The sequence below is a fragment of the Nothoprocta perdicaria genome, unplaced genomic scaffold (assembly GCF_003342845.1).
Source record: "Nothoprocta perdicaria isolate Ctin4 unplaced genomic scaffold, notPer1 scaffold_4, whole genome shotgun sequence".
NCBI lineage: Eukaryota > Metazoa > Chordata > Aves > Tinamiformes > Tinamidae > Nothoprocta > Nothoprocta perdicaria.
This window is the reverse complement of record NW_020455643.1, coordinates 7,938,032-7,956,918: the sequence shown is the minus strand read 5'-3', so window position 1 is coordinate 7,956,918 and position 18,887 is coordinate 7,938,032. Positions and strand designations below refer to the sequence as shown.

General features: G+C 44.5%; 2 protein-coding genes and 3 non-coding genes across 5 annotated transcripts; 4 read left to right on the top strand and 1 right to left on the bottom strand.

The window, feature by feature from the left end:
- The first annotated feature begins 1,349 nt into the window (after positions 1-1,349).
- On the top strand, positions 1,350-8,744 carry EIF4A2 (eukaryotic translation initiation factor 4A2). Its single transcript, XM_026045334.1, has 11 exons — positions 1,350-1,462; positions 2,492-2,537; positions 2,626-2,758; positions 3,024-3,163; positions 4,383-4,551; positions 4,754-4,863; positions 5,112-5,255; positions 5,647-5,784; positions 6,048-6,137; positions 6,370-6,449; positions 7,956-8,744. The coding sequence occupies exons 1-11, from the start codon at positions 1,434-1,436 to the stop codon at positions 8,098-8,100; spliced, it is 1,224 nt and encodes a 407-aa protein (XP_025901119.1). The 5' UTR covers positions 1,350-1,433; the 3' UTR covers positions 8,101-8,744.
- LOC112952590 lies at positions 2,878-2,947 on the top strand. Its single transcript, XR_003250431.1, has one exon. It is a non-coding gene; the product is annotated as a small nucleolar RNA SNORD2 (small nucleolar RNA).
- Positions 5,312-5,490, top strand: LOC112952588. Its single transcript, XR_003250429.1, has one exon. It is a non-coding gene; the product is annotated as a small nucleolar RNA SNORA81 (small nucleolar RNA).
- LOC112952591 lies at positions 5,846-5,973 on the top strand. The gene has a single exon (XR_003250432.1). It is a non-coding gene; the product is annotated as a small nucleolar RNA SNORA63 (small nucleolar RNA).
- An 823-nt stretch (positions 8,745-9,567) lies between the features above and the next one.
- RFC4 (replication factor C subunit 4) lies at positions 9,568-16,806 on the bottom strand. The gene is made up of 10 exons (XM_026045438.1): positions 16,629-16,806; positions 16,291-16,369; positions 15,454-15,533; positions 14,261-14,380; positions 13,778-13,921; positions 13,433-13,553; positions 12,334-12,459; positions 10,705-10,785; positions 10,281-10,397; positions 9,568-9,725 (listed from the first exon to the last, which is right to left on the bottom strand). The coding sequence occupies exons 1-10, from the start codon at positions 16,751-16,753 to the stop codon at positions 9,630-9,632; spliced, it is 1,089 nt and encodes a 362-aa protein (XP_025901223.1). The 5' UTR covers positions 16,754-16,806; the 3' UTR covers positions 9,568-9,629.
- Between the last annotated feature and the right edge of the window lie 2,081 nt (positions 16,807-18,887).

Genomic DNA, 18,887 nt, shown 5'->3' with positions numbered 1-18,887 from the left:
TGCTCTCTTAATCTGTGTTCACATTTTTAATTTCAAAAATATGTGTTGGGCCATATTATCCCTTCCACCTGGGCCTAGCAACACTTTTAAGAGGAAATCTAACTGCAATAGCCCTAACTTGTGCTCAGGTTTTTTCTTCAGCCCTTCCTGTTTCCTTTTAAACCCAGGCCCAATGTTTATGGCCCAATGTGAACTGCTATCACCCATTTAAAGAGGCCCACATAACTATGAGGCTCCCTACAATACGAACACAAGCAAGGGGCATCCTCAATATCTTCCACCAAAGGAGGACAGAAACATGGGAGCACCAGGGCGAGTCAGTAGAAGAGCTGAATTTACACCGCCGATATAAATTATTTGGTATTTGTTTGATAAGCTCCATGTTATTTGGTTGATACACCCGGTGTTATTTCCACACGGGGCAGGGCCCAGCAGCTGGGCCAGGAAGAGCTCCAAGGCCTGTCCTGAAGGATGTTCTAGATAATTCCTCAGAGGTCAGGCGCTGCAAAGCGACTCCGCTCCTTCCTATATAATCACTATGGAAACAGCTCCAGCAGCGACGGGCACAAACGCACCCCGGCAAGGAGGGGAGGCCGCTCATGGTTTAAATCACAGGGCTCCTTCACAAGCACCGAGTGCCATGGGCGGCTCCGTGTCCTTCACTCCGCGGCACCGCCGGGTTTTGGCCCACACGGCGCTCGCCCACGGGCTGCTGGGCCCCAGGCCCACTCCCGCTGCGCCGTTCCCCACGTTTAGCGCCCCGCACGCAGCAGCGTGGGGCGCCCACGCGGGACCCTGGGCCGCGCCGCTCCTGCCCCCCCTCCATCCCTGCTGCCACCATCTTCCCACCCGCTGCCCCCCGCACCGGACTATGGAGGCGGGGGGGGGGGTGGACGGGGAAGGCTGTTAGGGGGCCTATGGGCCACGCTTCGCTCCAACGAGGAGTGACGGGGAAGGGGCCACCCGCCGCCCCGGGGAAGCCGGGTGCCCACACCGGGCCCGGCGGCGCCTGACATGGCGGGGGAGCCGCCGCCCCCGCGCTCCCCCCCCGCCCCTGCGCTGCGGCGGGCTGGGTAGGAAACCCCGTGCGCGGCAAAAGGAGGGGGGGCCGGAGCAGGAGGAAGGAGTGTGTCGCAGTCACCCCGCCAATGCTGCAATATCCTTCCGCGAGGAAAAGTAGTGCCAGGCGCCCACTGGCCTCTGGCCTCCGCGCGGCTCAGGAATGCTCCCTCGAGGATCCCAACACGCGTGTCGAGGGGAAACTCGTGGGGAGGGGACTGAAACGGGAGGATTTCGTGGTTTTTTTGGCCCGCGGCGTGAAGCGTATATCCATGCGCAGCGAAGAGCGAAACGAGTCCGGCGGGGCGGCTATATAAGGCGGTTGCCGCGGAGGCTTTGCCTTTTCAGTTGAGGACAGAGCTGGTGGTCGGAACATGTCAGGCGGCTCCGCGGATTATGGCAGGTATGGCGCGGCGCGCTGCGTCCCGCTGCCCCCTCAGGTGGGCCGGGGAGTAGGGAAAAGGTGGGCGAGATGGGAGAAAAAGCGAGGCGAGGGAAGGGAGATGCCCGCGCGCGGGCGCCGGGGCTCTGAGGGCGGTTAGACCGCACCGCGGCCCCTCCCGCTTCTAGACGTTTCGGCCTCGCGGCTCCCTCTCCCCGCAGTTCAGCCTCTCTTTGCTTCGCTTGGGGAGCCGTCTTTCCGTGGCTGATTTTTTCGGTCAGCTTACCCCCCTACACACACAGACTCGACGAAAAGGGGCTATTTTCATCTACTTGTCACGTTGCGCAACGACTAAAAAGTCCGCCTCGAAAGGCGCTTTTTCCCGAATTCACTGTTCTGAATTACTATTCTTCTTCTCCCTTACCCCTGCGAGGGCGCGACCATTTTCGCCGGGCCGCCGGGCGGGGGGAGGGGCGCGGCTCTCCGGGCGTTCGCCTTGCGCCTTCCCCGCCCCCGCCCGTCATGGCCGCCGCTTTGCGCAATCCCGGGGGTGGAGCTCTCGCGAGATCTCGGGCGGCTCTGACGCGGCGGGGGCGGGGGGAGCCGCAGCGGCGCCGCGCGTGTCCTCTCCTCCCCCCTCCCCCCCCGTTTCCCCCCCTCCTCCGTCTCCCCCACGCTGGCAATGCGACTTAGCGAAATGGCGAGCGCACCCGTTCTGCAAAGCCCCACCTCGAGCCGTGCCATGGTTGGCGGGGGGAAGGGTATTGTGCAGTCGGAAATGCTTGGAGTGCCTCGCTGCGGAACGCAGGCTGTGGAGATCCTGTGTCACGTTGAGAGCTGCGCTGGTGACGATCTGGGCTAGTGGCACCTATGCCTGGTGGAGAGAGAGGACAGCAGCTTTTGTACTGGCAAAATACCAAAGCACCTGCTAGAATGATCTCTCAGTGGTTTCACTGCAGTGCCAACATGTTGTTTTGGCAACCGGAGCAGCAGCTCCCTTCTCCGTGTTGCTCAGTAATGTGTTAACTGCTCCTTCTCTTTTGGTGACAGAGACCATGGCGGCCCAGAGGGAATGGACCCCGATGGTGTCATTGAGGTGAGCAAATGGGGTCTGACTTAGTATAACTAATGCTGGAAATAAATGTGATTGTAATAAATTGGCATTTTATTTGTCTATATTACAGAGCAACTGGAATGAAATTGTTGACAATTTTGATGATATGAATTTAAAGGAATCCCTTCTCAGGGGCATTTATGCTTATGGTTTTGAGAAGCCTTCAGCTATTCAGCAGAGAGCTATTATTCCATGTATCAAAGGTATGAAAGTATAATTTGCTGTTCAAAGCAGCATCACATAATTAGGAAACGGTTGTAAAATGATTACATTAGTTATAATGTTAGTGTATGCTGTTATCTATTTTTGATCCTTGTTGAACAAGTGATATGATGGTACACCATCTTTCGGGGCTGACCTGAAATGGAGAAAGTTCTTAATGCTGATCACTTATTTCAAAGGGAATAAATAAAACTAAATATGAATGACCTGTGTGGGAACAGTAAATGTGTATCCTACTTTTTTTAGGGTATGATGTGATTGCTCAAGCTCAGTCAGGTACTGGCAAGACAGCCACATTTGCTATTTCCATCCTGCAGCAGCTGGAGATTGATCTCAAGGAGACCCAAGCACTAGTATTGGCCCCTACCAGAGAACTGGCTCAACAGGTATTGATAGTGTAGTTAAAAAAAAAAAAAAAGCTGCTTGTGTGTTGCATAGATTTCAGGTTTCACAACTGTGGGACAATTAACAGACTTCTAAGGGGCTGTAACTAATATCCATTCAGAACCCTTCTTTTGTTGAGTAATGGGGAAAATAAACTGGCTTCTGTCCCACGAGTTTTCTGCCTGCTTGAAAAGTTGAGCTGCAATGCGATGCATGTGGAGGGTGTGCTGGGCAGGGCTGCAGGTCCCAGCTGCTGTGCTGCTGTTCATGGGTCTGAAGGAGCATCTTCAGCAAAGGGCAAAATACAAGATACGTATTTTCAAGCACAGTGTTCTGAGTGGAAACAAAATGGACTTTTTGGAAGTTATTTGAACTTGCGTGCAGTTGTGCAACATGAAAAACTGCAGTGCACATGTAGTTAGTTCATTGTTCTTGTAACTTGTGATGTTTTCCTGCCGAATGTCACATTGCATGTTTCCTTCACTCCCCCAAGGCTTGATGTTCCGCTTTACTCAATGGAAGTGCTTGAGCAAGGCTGCTGCAGTTAGGATAGAATGAAAACCCAGCTTTACTGGACTTAAAGATCAAGAGTAGGGAATGTTAAAAGAGAATTTCTCAAAGAGAGCAGGACTGAAAATGAAGTAGAAAATACATAGCTTGCTAGTATATCTTTCTCCTGAGATGCTAATGCTCTAAGCAACGATTCTCCTTAAAGATAAAATTAAATGTGCTAGATTCCAAATCAAGTTCTTGCTTGTGCCAAAAAAAAAAAAAAGTGTGGAGCAGGAACCTCTAATCAGAATTTAGTACTTTTGCTTTGAAGACAAAATGGGACTGTGTTAAAGTCTAGGCAAATAGCAGCACACTTGTTCCATGTGAACTGTTTCTGCAAGTGATTAATACACAAGTTAACTGCAGAAAAGCTTCAGAGTTCATACCTGGAGATCATATTCTTTTAACCTAAGAGAAGACAAAAAAAAAAATAGTGACTCCTCTTGCTATAGACACTAGCAAGGATAGAATGTAACTAAACATACTCCCTTCATTTTTTCAAAAGTAGGTAGTTAGGCAAAATCAGTAGTGGTGTTGCCTTCACTGTAACTGCATTAGGGCTTCACTGTCTTTGCTCTGTCCGTGTTAAAACCGCATAAGCATTGGTGCTAGAGGGCTTAAAATCTTGACCACCAAGAACTACTGCTAATGGAAAGCTTTTATTTTTAGATTCAAAAGGTCATTCTGGCCCTTGGAGATTATATGGGTGCAACGTGCCATGCTTGCATTGGTGGCACAAATGTTCGCAATGAAATGCAGAAACTGCAAGCTGAGGCTCCACACATTGTGGTGGGAACTCCGGGGCGTGTGTTCGACATGCTAAACAGGCGCTACCTGTGTAAGTCCTGAACTGATTTTTTTTTTTTTTTTTTTTTATTTTGGAGTAACAGAGTCACTTAGGATTAAAAAAGACTAATGTATTTTGGATCTTGTAAGAGGATCTCAGTCTTTTGCTACTGTATTTAACAACTAATTCTTGAGGGAGGATTACTATTAGAAAAATGTGCATTTTTGAAATGTCATGGATTTTCTTTTAATAGCGCCTAAATGGATCAAAATGTTTGTTCTGGATGAAGCTGATGAAATGTTGAGCCGTGGATTTAAGGATCAAATTTATGAGATTTTCCAAAAGCTAAGCACAAACATCCAGGTAAGAACATTTGAAGTGGTTCAACTGTTTATGGGGGTGCAGATTTAGATAGTATGGCTGAGAAGCGCCGAATTCTTCATTGTTCTGTGCTGTTGCTTTCTACTTCAACCGTGCAGCAGGTTGAGATTTAGGTAGGTAACCATCTTTACCGATTTTTGTTAATGAGCGTGATGTTTTGGTTGTAGACATGCAGAGCTTTCAAGTTGGGTGTTGTAGGTGGTAGTTGCTAACACTGATGTGCATTCTAGGTTGTGTTGCTCTCGGCTACAATGCCAATGGATGTGTTGGAAGTGACCAAAAAGTTCATGAGAGACCCCATACGCATTTTGGTGAAGAAGGAAGAATTGACTCTGGAGGGTATCAAGCAGTTCTACATTAATGTTGAGAGAGAGGTCTGTATCACTTGCATTTACACTGTTTGGATGAACTTGGAAAACTGAGCTCTTTCCCCTTCTTGTTAAAGCACTGTGCTAAAACTACAGAAATCGAGGCTGCGCTTTGGTTTCAGTAGTAATGCTAGTAGAGTACACGCAAGAAGAAGAAAAACTGCACTGGATTCAACATGACTAGGGTGGACCTCTTTCTTAATGTCCAGTGTCCTGTGTCTTAAGATCTGGTGCAACAGTTAATACGGAAATTTTGATACCTTACTCAGTTTCTTTGGCATACTGATGATAATTGTGTTCATTGGTTGTGGCTTTTAAGTTCTTACTCCTTACTTAGGATTTTAAAAGTATCGAGTTATCAACTGCAGCCCTTTTACTGGTAATTTGTTTGTTTTAGGAGTGGAAGCTGGATACCCTGTGTGATTTATATGAGACACTGACCATTACACAGGCTGTTATTTTCCTGAATACAAGGAGAAAAGTAGACTGGCTGACAGAGAAAATGCATGCCAGGGACTTCACCGTCTCAGCTCTGGTGAGATTTTTTTCATTTAATTCACGGTATGTGAGAAACACTGAAAATCCTAGAAAGTGAAAAGCAGGAAAAGTTATGATATAGCTGTGCGGTGCTGTATTATCGTTCCCCCTGCTTAAAGAAAATTGCTTCCTTCTATCCCTACCTGCCTTGCTCCCACAGCAGGTAGGGACGCTGGGTTTCAAACACACCTGTTTCTCTTTAATAAATGATGATCCAGTCTGGAGTACTGGATATACAGAAACTTTTTTTTAACTCTGCAGCATGGTGACATGGACCAGAAGGAACGGGATGTTATCATGAGAGAATTTAGATCAGGATCAAGCCGTGTCCTGATCACTACTGACTTGCTGGTGAGTATCAGTCTTTCTTAAACTCTTCCATAATGAGCCAAAAGCTTCGTAATTCAGTGAAGGTTCTCATAGCCTGAACTACTCGGAGCTTCTTGGAAGAGTAAGGACTACGCTCCACTATGGACTACACGGTTGTAGTTCGTCACTAACTATGTGGTCAACAGAAACATGGAGTAAATAATTAAACCAGCAACTTTTTGACTTGCATTAAAGACTCTGCCTTGTATTTCAGGCTCGTGGTATTGATGTGCAGCAAGTCTCACTGGTTATAAATTATGACCTGCCAACCAATCGTGAAAACTACATTCACAGGTTAGTTTGCTTCTTTTCTAGTTGATACTTGAAGCTGAATATAGTTTTTTCTAACAGCACAGAACATCCTCTTTTTTGTAGTCTTCTTGAGTAACACATGTTACACATCCATACATAAAGTTAACTGCTAAAAAACTAGCAGATTACTCTTTCTGCATTTTCTAAAAAAAAAAAAAAAAGCACTGACAAGTTGTGATCCTGAAATGGGGGAGGAGCAGAACTTTGTTAGCCAATTAAGCAGTGGGAAAACTTAGCTGTGCAACTACTTCAGTAATGGCTAATGATGCATTGCTGGGATATGGGGTAATTGCCAGCTGCTGAGCTCCTTTTTTTGTTTTTATGTTGTGGAGTACGATGACAAAAAGCATGATTAGCAAAGCATCCTGAAAGCAATGTTGTTAGCTAGATCTCCAGCTCATAGCCAGCCTTCATTTGCTGATGATACTCAGTGCCTAGAGTAATTCTGAGCAAATCTAGGTCTGCAGCAGAATTGCTTTCAGTGCTAGTGGTTTATTGTGTTGATGTTTTGTGTCTTGTTTGCTCTTGGTGGCTCCTTCTACAGTGGGATTCTTTCCTCTGTGGCGTGTGTCTTCTGGTAGCAATTTGCATTTTGTTTCCCTAGGTTTAGTTAACTGCTTTTAGTGACTGTCCTTAAATTAAGTAAACTGTGCTTTGTTACTTGATGTAAAAAAATACAGGAGTCGGTAGCAGCAGTTGATGACACAAGATGGTGCTCAGAAACGGCGTTGACGTAATTTAGGACGTGGATTCGTAAGCGGCACAGTTTGAATAAGCGAGTTGGTATTTATATATTTTTTTGTCATGATTATTCCCTAAGTTTTGTGAGCTGTTGTTGTGTATTTAGCTCTTGCTGCATAGGTGCTTTATCGTGCAGTCTCTACAGGAAGGTAGAACTGATGGTGGGTTGTAACTAAATTGTGATGGTGGTCGTGACTGGCTTGTGCTTACACAAAAAAAGTCGAGCTTGGATTTTTCTGTTCTTAAACTAAGTTTTCCCACTGGAAACAGTATGTTTAATGAAAATTCCTAAGTTGAAATGTGCTGTTTCATTACACTAGATGATAATTGGATGTTTTTCTTTGTATGGAATAGTGGTTTTTTTCCTTTTAAAGATAGAACATCCTTATTTGCCATATGTTTGGGACTGGATACGTGTGGTACAGGGTGTTAAATTTAAGGAGGGGAGGGAGGCTTCATACCACAGTACCAAACATTAAATGAAGGTCTTATTTTGCAGCTGAAACAGTAACCTTTTCTGCTCTGCTACCTCCATGGGATGGACACTGCTCCTGTACTGTTGGTGCTGACTGCTCATTTTTCTTAACCAGCCATGACTTTGCTTAGCAGCTAGTCCTGTAAATACAGCGCAAAGTGGCTACGGGCAGACAAATGAACAGCAGTTAATGAATGGATCTTGCGTTTTTAGGCATTTAAGTGGGTTGCCATAGTTAACATGCGTGTAAATGTGTTTTCTGTTCTGTGCAGAATTGGCAGAGGTGGTCGCTTTGGCAGAAAAGGGGTGGCTATAAATTTTGTCACTGAAGAGGACAAGAGGATTCTGCGAGATATTGAGACTTTCTACAATACTACAGTGGAGGAGATGCCCATGAATGTGGCTGATCTCATTTAATCCCTGAGAGAGAGGAGATGGTTTTGGAATGCAGTGCTCGCTGTTGCTGAATAGGCGATTCACAACGTGCATTGTGCTTCTTTCTTTGGGGATATATTGAATCTTGTCTCAATGCTCATAACGGATCAGAAATACAGATTTTTGATAAGCAAAGCGACTTTCTGTCGTGAGCTCTTGTGGGGAAAGCCATTGGCTTTATCCACTTTAGGGTTAGACTGTTGGGGTTGGGTGGAAAGTCATGGGGTCTGTAAATTTTTTCTTTATTAGAAATTTATTTCCTAGTTCCATAGAAGTGGTTGTATTAGATGTTCTTTATCATTTAATAATTTACTTATGGACTAAAAGATATAAGTGCTGTATAAAATCAGCCAATTATGTTAAACTAGCATACCTTCCTTTATTGTATGTATTTACACTTTAGATTGAATTGGAAAGGCCTTTCAAAATCTCTATAAACTTTTATAAGAGCATTAAAATGCATTTTTGTTTGATATGTATTTATTCAATAAAGTATTTAATTAGTGGTAAGTGTGATCTGGACCCTGTTGCTAAGCCCCAGCAAGCAAGCAATCATACTATTGTCCTAGTTAGGGTTAAACCCAGTAAAATTTGCCATATTGCACATGTCTTAATGAAGTTTGAATGTTCAATAAAATACTTCTATATTCACTTCCAAGTGTGAAAGGCTCTTCTTTGTGGGGTGGGGTCTGGGCAGGCCTGGTACTGAGGGGCTGGCCATGGTGCAGTCACTGTTCCTTGGGGTGGGGTTTTTTAGGGCAGCAGCAGCCAGCCACACTCTCCTTGGAGTGGAAGAGAAGGGGGCATCTTGGCACGAAGAGCTACTCCCCTTACTTACTTTTTTTTCTTCAACACAGGTCCTGGCTTATGTGCTACATAAGCTGAAACGCTGTGGCAGTGCAGTTCCTGAAAAAAGATGCTCTACCCTCAAAAATGATGCCCAGCTCTACCCTGCATGGGCTGTGAGAGGGGTTACAGCAAAGCTTAGTAATTTTAAAAGGAACGCAAGAAGGCTCTCACTGTTTTAGATGAAACTTCTTTTTTGACCAATGCCCTCTGTACCTCAACTTTAGCTAAACCTTAAAGCTTCATATTGCTGACAAGGGATTTTTCTTTGTCTGGTCCTGTAAGGTTACAGGGTTCAGAATGAGAGGCAGTGTGTAAGACCCAGCTGAAGCCCTGAGCTCGATAGAGGATTTTGCTCAAGTTCTTTGAGGAGCAAGTTCCACTTACAAACTGAGCTCAAATAATATCAGATGAGACTGTCCTCACTGTAGGAGGTGACAAAGCATCCTCTAACTACCTTTACTTAGTGCACTAACAGCTAGAATGCAGGACTGTTACCAGGCCCTTCCCATAGCCTGTGATCTCTTTAAAAGGATACAAAGATGACAACCATTTTATTCCAACATGAGTTTTTTAACTGCCGAGCAGTCTCTTTATTGCAAAACCAGTATAAAAATGTGCAGCCCCCAGCAGGCAGTGCTGCTGGGCCCCACGCAGCCGCCACGCTAGCTGCTCTGGCTGAGCTGCTGCATCACCAGGGCACAGAGGCCCATGAGCTGCAGGTACTCGTCAGCACCATCAGCCAGGCACTTGTCCACGTCCTGCACGGGAGAAAGAAGTCACAGCCCGTGACCACGCAAGGACAAACTTGTTCATTGCCACCTACCTCCAGCAGCCATCGCGTCCCATGCTGCTCACAGCAGCCCAGTCACCACAGCCTCTCCGGGCTCCCGAGGAGGCTGAGGGGACGGTCCCCATAAGCAGCAGGAGGCACCGCTCACGCCACAGCCACCGGCCACGAGCATCGCTCGGCTGGCAAAGAGCCCAGAAGCCAGTCCATGGTTTGTTCTTGGGATGCATTCCTTATGCCCAATGAGCACCACAAATCCCAATGTATACCTTGCTCTTACTTTATGTAGCACCCACACACATCTCTGCTTAATTTCCTCTCCAAAGTTTTATAAAAATTAAATCACATCAGTCTCCTGCTGGGGCAACATTAGGACAAGCTGATCTGGCCAATAATACCTTTGGCTTAACCAGGATTTCAATTCCTTCTCAAATTTCTCAGCCCAGAAGTTTCTCTCCCCAGAAACAAAAGAATAAAAAACACCTTCTACCATAAAATGCAGAATTCAGAGGACCGCGAGTCTTACCGCAAGTTTCTCAACTATAGCGGATTTCTGCTTGTCCGAGAAATCTTCGCTCTCGACAACAATATCATGAAACTGGTTTACAAGCTGAGCAACAGCATAACCTTCATTTATCAGATTCTGTGTCAGGCATAGAGGAAAAGGGAAATTAGGCTGGAAGAGCTAAGTGGCAGCAGAGACAAAACCTGAAATACTTTGATGGAAGTTTTATAGGAAGATTAGAAGATCATGACTTCTCCCTAAGCAAGATACACTGCCATACTTTATACAAAAGTTCTGCTAACTGTACATCTAACTTAAGGCACCTGGTCTAAAACCTGGAGAGCCATTCCCAACTGCTACAGCAGATTGCACCAGGTTCCGATAAGGGACTACGCCCTAACTCAGATATAGAAAGACACCCGGACCGCAGAGCTAAGAACTCTACCTTTGCCATTCTTTCCAGTTTTTCAAATGAAAAACTCTTACAAGCCAGGATCACTCCATCAATTGTTTCTTTAGGGATAACCTGCAAAGAGAAGTTTCATTTTCAACTTTGTAAGACTAAAATTATCAAGTCATGATTAAAGCTGATGTTTACAGTAAAAGATTCAAACTTTTTTTTATTATTTTTTTTTAAATAAAGGTGGGTATTTTAGCATCCCCAATACCCAACCCCTCTCAAGTATGTAAGACAAAGCGACTCAATTTAACATTGAGAGCCAAGGTTGGATATTTTTTCTATGTTGGCAATTTTGAAAGAAAAACTTCTTAACAATAACGAATAGCCAAAGCTTTCTGCACTGTTCTGCGGCTAAACAACACATCAGCTCAGCTGCTCTCCAGTTGAGCATCAGAAGCACCTACAGAAACAAGCTCAGTGCAACAAAGCTGATAATAAATGGGAAGACAAAGATAGCAGGTAACTATTTAGCTCCAAGCAGAGAGGTACAACCCACATTTTCCCCTCTGCTCACTGCCATTCCTGCCAGGTGAGCGTCTGGACAGTTTTTTCTCTGGTTATAGAGCTTTTTGTTAGTCTTTTGTTAGTCTTTTGTAGACTTTTGTTAGTCTTTTGTTACTCCAGGGTCACAATAGGAACACACAGCCAACACCTGGAATTTTTCAGTGGAGATGTGAAGTTGGGTTCCTTTGTTTTAATGAACGTTATTCAGCAAGCCAACAAATGGAATTTTATGCCTTCTCTTTCCTATCATTACATAAATCTCTCTGCCAGGTTTCTTAGAAATTACTTAGGGTTACTTATAAGTAAAATTCAGCTCTTTTAATACAACTAGAAACACAAAACTGAATGCAGTTTGAACACAGAAATCTTTTAAAAAACTGTCCTAGAGCAGCTGCACAGCAGCATTGGCCTTTTCTTCTTCTTTCCCTCCCCTCAAAGTGTCAAAGCCCTGAACAGCCCCAATTAGCCATGTTGGTAGCACCTTCGAGGCAAAGCTTAAAGCCTTTTTACTTCTGACTCCTCGACTCCCAGTCTCAGATTTCTTGCTTTAGGGGATGTTCCATTCCTATAGAAACACCTTCCCACAAGTTACTAGGTCTATTTTCTCCATTTCTTGCTGCCCCTGTCAGCACTACTTAACATCAGCCTAGGGAAACCACTGCTGCTTTGCTGAAGCATGAAAGCTGCACAGATGTTTAAATGGCCAGAGTTCCTGTGAGCATCACGCTGAAAATGAGCCGGTAAGTCAGTCCTGCAGTGCTTCCAAACCCTATTTTGTGATGCTATATAATGTATAATCACCAAAACAACCTTCTCATCTACTAACAAACAAAAGACAATATATCTTGCCTCCACGGGCAGAATATTTCAAACTCTGGTTAAACGTTAAGACTATTTTGCAGTTCTCCTTATGCAGTAAGTTGTTAGAAATTTGCTATTTAGCAAGCACACAGAATCAGGCAGTCACGAGGGGAACAGTTGTGTATTGGTACCATATTCACAATGCTAAGAAGAATAAAATCATTTTTATCAAACTTTGGGTAATAAACATACTTAGTTAGGTTGTGTTTTTCAGGTTAATTACAGGAGAAACTGTGAAGCATAACTTACCCCAGCAATCTCAGTGACTATCTTCTCTGTGATCTCTTTACCGCCCATCAGGCGAGTTGCACTTTGAAGAAAAGTAATTGCTTTTCTTAAGTCTCCTTCTGACACTTTAACAAGGTAAGATACTGCCTGAGAAACAACACAGAAAAAATAACTTATACCTCTGTTGTTAATTAAAAGCCAGTAGTTTTTCAGTAAATTGATTTTAAGATATCAAGTAATGCCTGAAGCTGTCTGTGATGAATCTGCTTCAACACACAAGCTGACAAAGCAAGCGCTCTATTAATAAAAATATTACCACAAGCCTAACGCAGATGGCAGCGTTTCACGTTACAAACGCATCCCCAAGCACTCCTCAAGTTACTTGTTCAAAGCTGAAATGAGGGTTAGGACAGCAGCCCACAACTGTGGTGTGATCCACTGCTTATCCTGGATTGCAGAAACTTCTGTTACTTACACAGCTTTTAACTAATTCTCTGAAGTAAGAGGCAGCAAATTTAATTTGCTCTTTGAAAAAAAGAGGCAATAGATACATGAGATGCATAGTTATATTCTGTGGATTAAACTCCTCTGATCTGTCAGCACTTCCTTGTATATGCTGAAGTACAGTTCCAACCTTTCTTTTGTGTTTAAATGATACAAGGGAACAAAAGCACCTTGTGGAGTATCTGCTTTACCTTTACTCATCTTTGCATCTTTAAAACCTCATGAAAAATACAAAGCTTGAGTGGTTTGAAAGGTAACACAGGAAATATGCATACTGAATATATTCTTAATTATATAATATTTGCACTGTAAGCAGTGCAAATGTGTGTTGAAAACGTCAGAATAAACGATGGTTTAATGTGAGCATACAACTATGCTCACAACGAAAAGCCCTGGGATTTTATGATCATTTGCTCTGTTGGACATTTCCCTGGTTTTAGGAAGTGTATGAAAATTCTACCCGATCTGTTGATGAGAATAACACTGAAATTAGTTTATATACTATATTGAGCACAACTGAGCAGCCTGGAAAATTGGTGCTGATTAACCTCCTTTCACTGCAATACAATTATGCACTGGATTAAGCAATAAAACTATACAGCAACTATGAAGTTACCTCACCACTGATTTTCACATGTTCTTTTTCAGCAACATCCAATACCCTCTGCTGCTGGATTTTGTCTGACAAAGGTTTGAAGCGGAATTTGGAACATCGAGATGTTAATGGTTCAATTATTCTGAGGGGGGAAAAAAAAGGTCTTGGCAAATGACATTATGAGTCACAATCAAACAGATGAAGTTATCAGAGCAGATCTTGTAATACTCGCATAGTTTCAGCTCTATTAAGTGAGAGATATGAAAAGTAGGTCTCAGTCTCATAGGAGAAAAAAACAAAAGTACTGAACAGAAAGTGCAACAGGCCTAAGAAAGCAAAAAAAAAAAAAAAAAAATCCACACAAACCTGCTGATGTAGTTACAAATGAGGCAAAACCGTGTTGTTTTAGATTCTTTTTCCATTGTGCGCCTTAAGGCTGCCTGGGCTGCTGAAGTCATTGAGTCCGCTTCATCCAGAATGACAATTTTAAATGGGGGACAAACTTTACCACTGGAGAGAAAAAAGAAATATAATATAAACACTGCTAAAGTTCTCTAAAACTCTTATTCATGCTTTAAGTTACTTCATTTAATAGCTCATATAGTGTTCTCTTTCACAGCCTTGATTCCTAGAAATTTAAGCAGCACTGCAGCAGACTACTGTCAGCACACAAATTTAGAACTTTTCCTGACACAGTTTCTTCCTATTTCATTCCACAGTCTGATCCTTTACCAGGACCTTGTTAATGCTTTATTAGTATTGTATAATTAATTTAAATAAAAACAACCACATGCAAGGTCCTAGGGAAGAAAGCCCATCAAGCAGGGTCAGCTTTGACCCAGTGCTTACTCTGCCCGGGTTCCAGATGCAGTTAGCTGGGCAAAAGCCTTCACCTTCTCCCGAATCACTTGGATTCCACGCTCATCAGAAGCATTTAGCTCAAGGACTCTTTGCCGGAATAATTCAGGCCTGCAAATTGTTCATTACAATATATTAACTGTTAACTTCTATGATACATTACAAAGTAAAATAACAATCTGTCTGGACTTCCCTAATGGCAGGTATTTTAGCTAAAAAATATTCTTTATTAAAAATCAGTTATGTTGGAAATCATTAAATGTTAGACATGAATTTCCATTAGCTGTTTTTAGAGTTGCCTCTTAGGCCACAGGAAACAGTGAATTGCACTATTTCACAGTATTTGCAGTGCTCTGCAGCTGCAATAATGCTATGAAGCATACATGTAGAAAACACAACACAGGCAGTATTTAGCAGCAGAGCACTAGATAGTAGCACCTCCAAGAAAAAAACAGATATATAGTTGAAAATAAGGGATCTAAAAATCTGAGAATTCACATGGATGCACAGTGGAGTTGCCCTCTCCTAAAAAAAACATCACTAGCCAAATATTAAAGACAAGGGGAAAAAAAACAAAGTTCCAAAGTCAACATTAGATTTGTCCAAAAGACCAAGCCAGCTTCTTACCCATTTTCTGCTCACAGGGCAGTGCGAGTTCATCAGTCAAGAATTCCCAAATATACCAAGAATTTATAGCAACTATAAAACTTGCTTCAACCCCCAATTTTACTTTCAGGCACAACTAAATGCTACAGAGTGGGAAGGGTAAGATTCAATCTTCCCATGAAGTGCTTTAAGATATGTGTATACCAAGAATTTACTGAAGATACCATTAAAATTAGAATTCCTTTGTAAAGTTCAGTAAGGCAAATATAATCCATTTATTTTCATACTCTTTTCTCATACAAACATATAGCTGAAAGTACATAGGGTTACATGGCTGCTAGTCTCAAGCAAGTGTTATGAATCTGTATTAGTTACAGACTCGTGACGGGACAACATGGAAAGAAATATGTTACAAATGAACAAGAACATGAATCTCTTCCTAAAAAAACCCAAAAGCTTTCAATGGACATGAGTTTCCAGAAGCCAAGTAAAAACAAGTGAGAGCCAGCCACCCTATGCCACTTGAGTGGCAGGCATTTGATGCAAACTTATACCAGAGCTGCTGGATTCCAGCTTACCCAAAGAGTTCTCTAGCTGCTGCTAAAATCGTGGAAGTCTTTCCAGTTCCAGGTGGGCCATAAAACAACAGATTAGGGAGCTGAAAGAGCAAGACAGAGTTTGAAAATAAATGAAGTCTTTAGCAAAATCAAAAGAGAGAGACAGACAGACAGAGACATACAGACACACACACACACAAGGCTGATAATCCTAGAAACATGGCTAACGTGGCTGATCCAGAAGCTATAAAGTTTTAAATAGCTGTGGCTTAAAAATAGAAATTCCCAAACCAGCATCTAAGCAATGTTACAAGACCGATGTGCCAGGATAGATTAGGTGCAAGCACCTCTTCTTCTCCAACTGGCTGCGAATGGTTCCTTACCAATTAATTCAACTACACAGAAGAAGTATAGCTGAAATGAATTATAGAAGTTCTTTGGGGTTCCATTCCCTCTGGTCCCCTAAACTCAAACAAATCAACTATTTAAACTTTGTAAAATCCTCTTGAAAAGAATATTTTCAGAGTGAAACAGTCTCATGCTAGTCAAAAATCAGGATTAATAATAATGTCCATAGAACAAAAATCTTTCCAGATTTAAGAAGCTTCCAACTACACTTTTCTAGGCAGATTCTCAACTGCATCACAACAGGTGATGATTTTACAATAATAAGAGCTGGAAACAATAGAAACATTATGCTCTTTGCAGTAAATTACTAGAAAAAAACTTTTTTTTTTTTAAATAAAGTACTACTGAAACGGGATGACTCTGAACTTAGAGCACTGGTAATTCATAACCCCTGGCCGCAGGTTCTTCCTCGAGGTTCTGCTAGAGGGCGGCTGCCATCACTGCACTCACATCAGCACCTTCCAAGGACTTCTTGAGCACAGCAACCACCTCATCCTGGAAAGCGACTTCATCCACAGATTTGGGGCGACTAAATGAGAAGACATTAAATGCAAGCCGTTATTTACGAAAGCTTCAGCAAACCAGGAAACTGAGGAAGGCGACGCTTCCCCTTCAGGTGGCACTGGGCCCTGAACACTTACAACAAACCAGATCTGTGTTTGGGGCCAAAAACGCAATGGAGGAAATTTGCCTTCAGTCTTTTTATTTTATTTTTCCCGGGAAAGCGTTTACTCGCTTCCCTCGCACACAGCCGCCCCGCCCCGCCGCCCGCCCCGAGCAGCCCTTACTATTTCTCCACCCAGGGCACGGGCCTGGGCCGCCGGGCCTCGCCGCCGCTGCCCGCCGCGCCCCGCTCCTTGGCGGCGGGCGGCTTGGTGTTCAGGGCGGCCGGGCCCTTCAGGAAGGCCTGCATGGCGGCGGCCGTTGGCCGTTAACCGTTGGCGTTACGTCACTGCGCGCGCCCGCCGCTTTCCCGCCACGGGGCGCGGATCGCGCACCCCAACCCCGCGGCCCGTTCCCGCCACCGCGCGCCGGGAGGGGGCGGAGCTGCTTCCGCCATTCGCGCCAATCACAGAGAGGCAATGATGAAGCTCCTCCCACCTCCCCGGTCCCGCCCTATGACGTAACGCCCTCCAGGCGGGCGCAGCCAGTCGCCCACCAGCGGTCGTGCGCATGCGCTGGAGGGGGGGGGGCACAGCTCGCGCGTGCTGCGTGTGGCGTCACGTCCGCCACGCCCGTGCGGGTGTCATGGCCACGCCGCCCTGACGGGGAGGGGAGTGGTCACGTCGCCTCCCGCCCCGCGGCGATGACCGGGGACGGGGAAAACGTGTGAATGATGCGGGATGTGGTGGGACGGCGCCTCTGAAGGACACAAATGTGCCCCAAGGCGGTTGCCCGCCGCTCTGCGCGTGCCCCTGCGTGCTGCGGTGGCCGCGTCCCCTCCGTGGACACGCAGGGATGGATCAGGGCCCTTCTGGGGGCAGCAGCTGCCTCTCGTGCAGCTCCAGAGCCGTCCCCGTCAGCCCGGGGCTCCCCGGAGCAGGGCCTGAGCAGGGAAAGGGGATGGGGAGAGGGTCTCCATGGCAACAGGCTGGGAAAGGAGGATGCGGAAAAGAACCGAGACTGGAAGTGCCTCCTGCTGGCCATGGCACTTCTCGTCTGGGATATTGGGAAGCTTTTCCTTCTCATCTGGCATTCTGCTACTGAATCATGAAGTGCAGATGACAGCTGGGCTGGCAGGAAGTGCCCGTCCACATAGGTGCAGAAGTTGCCCAGTTCTGGATGAAAATCAAATGCTGTTTTTTTTTCCCACTATGATTATATCTGGTGTTTTCAAGTCTTGTCAACTTGGAACAGCTTCTCTGCTGAAACTGAATCTTCACTGTATTTTTGAAACTGTTACATTTTCTGCTCTCCCTGCCTGCTAGGGCCACCTCATGTTCATTGCATTTGAATGTTTTATCATCAACATCTGAGCCGCAGGTTCAGGTCACCAAAGGGACTTGCTTTCCGTTGTATTAGCGTAACTTTCATAACAGAACTTTCTGCCTTGTTACATGAAGAAAAGGAAAAAAAAAATACAGAAACCGGCAAACCCAAACTGCCCTGTCTCAGCCTCAGAGTGAGACTGAAATTGATTCTTGCTGCCTTCAGCGGTCATAGTCCAACATACAAAACTCCGCTATGATGCTGTTCCTTGTCTGTCCCCAGGGTTTCCCACAGCAAAGGTGTTTTCACCAGCCCTGTCAGTGCCCCCGAATTTGGGGTCCTTTGAAACTGCCTCTGTCTAATGCACCAAAAGGCCAACTCAGCTTTAAAATGCCAAGTATTTGGTGTAGGCCGGGTTTGTTCCTCAGAGGACTATGACATAACTGACAGTGTCCATACAAAAGCAAAATAGCTATTAGAAAATAAATAAATAAAAAATATGTTTATTCCTTTTGAGATGACAGACATGTTTTGGCTACGCTGTTCCAAGCAGTATAGAAGTAAAAATATTTGAAATCTGGAGTGATAGTCCTTTACTGCAGGACTGCAGGAAGGCAAATAGTGCCCTGGGTGCCTTCTTTGTAGGTGCACATCGAAGAAGGATCTGCCTCATTTGCCAGTTTCTTCTGCTAATGGAAATGATATCAGAATGAAATATATGGAATATATATCAGAGTATGATAACAGAGTAAGCGGGATATCAAAGAAGGTGGATGTCATCAAAGGAAATGGGGAGAGGGATTTCCAAGCTTTTCTCAGCTTTTCCGTCAGCCTCCCTTTATTTGCCATAAAGGCATCCTCAGGTGCGCTCCAAGTGTCAGAAGGACAGTGATCATTTTCTAGAAGAGGATTTTCCTGAAAACTAAGAAGTGGGTGATCCTATAGAAGTTATGAAGGGCATGGAAAGTGGAGATTACACAGTGAAGAAGGTAGGTTAGGTTTAATGGCTGCATCCCATTGTGGTCTTTAATAGACTTTCAGTTGCCTGAATGGTTATTAGTCATATAGGAAAGGGGTACATATTTACATATGATGAAAAAGAAGGAGAGATTACATTA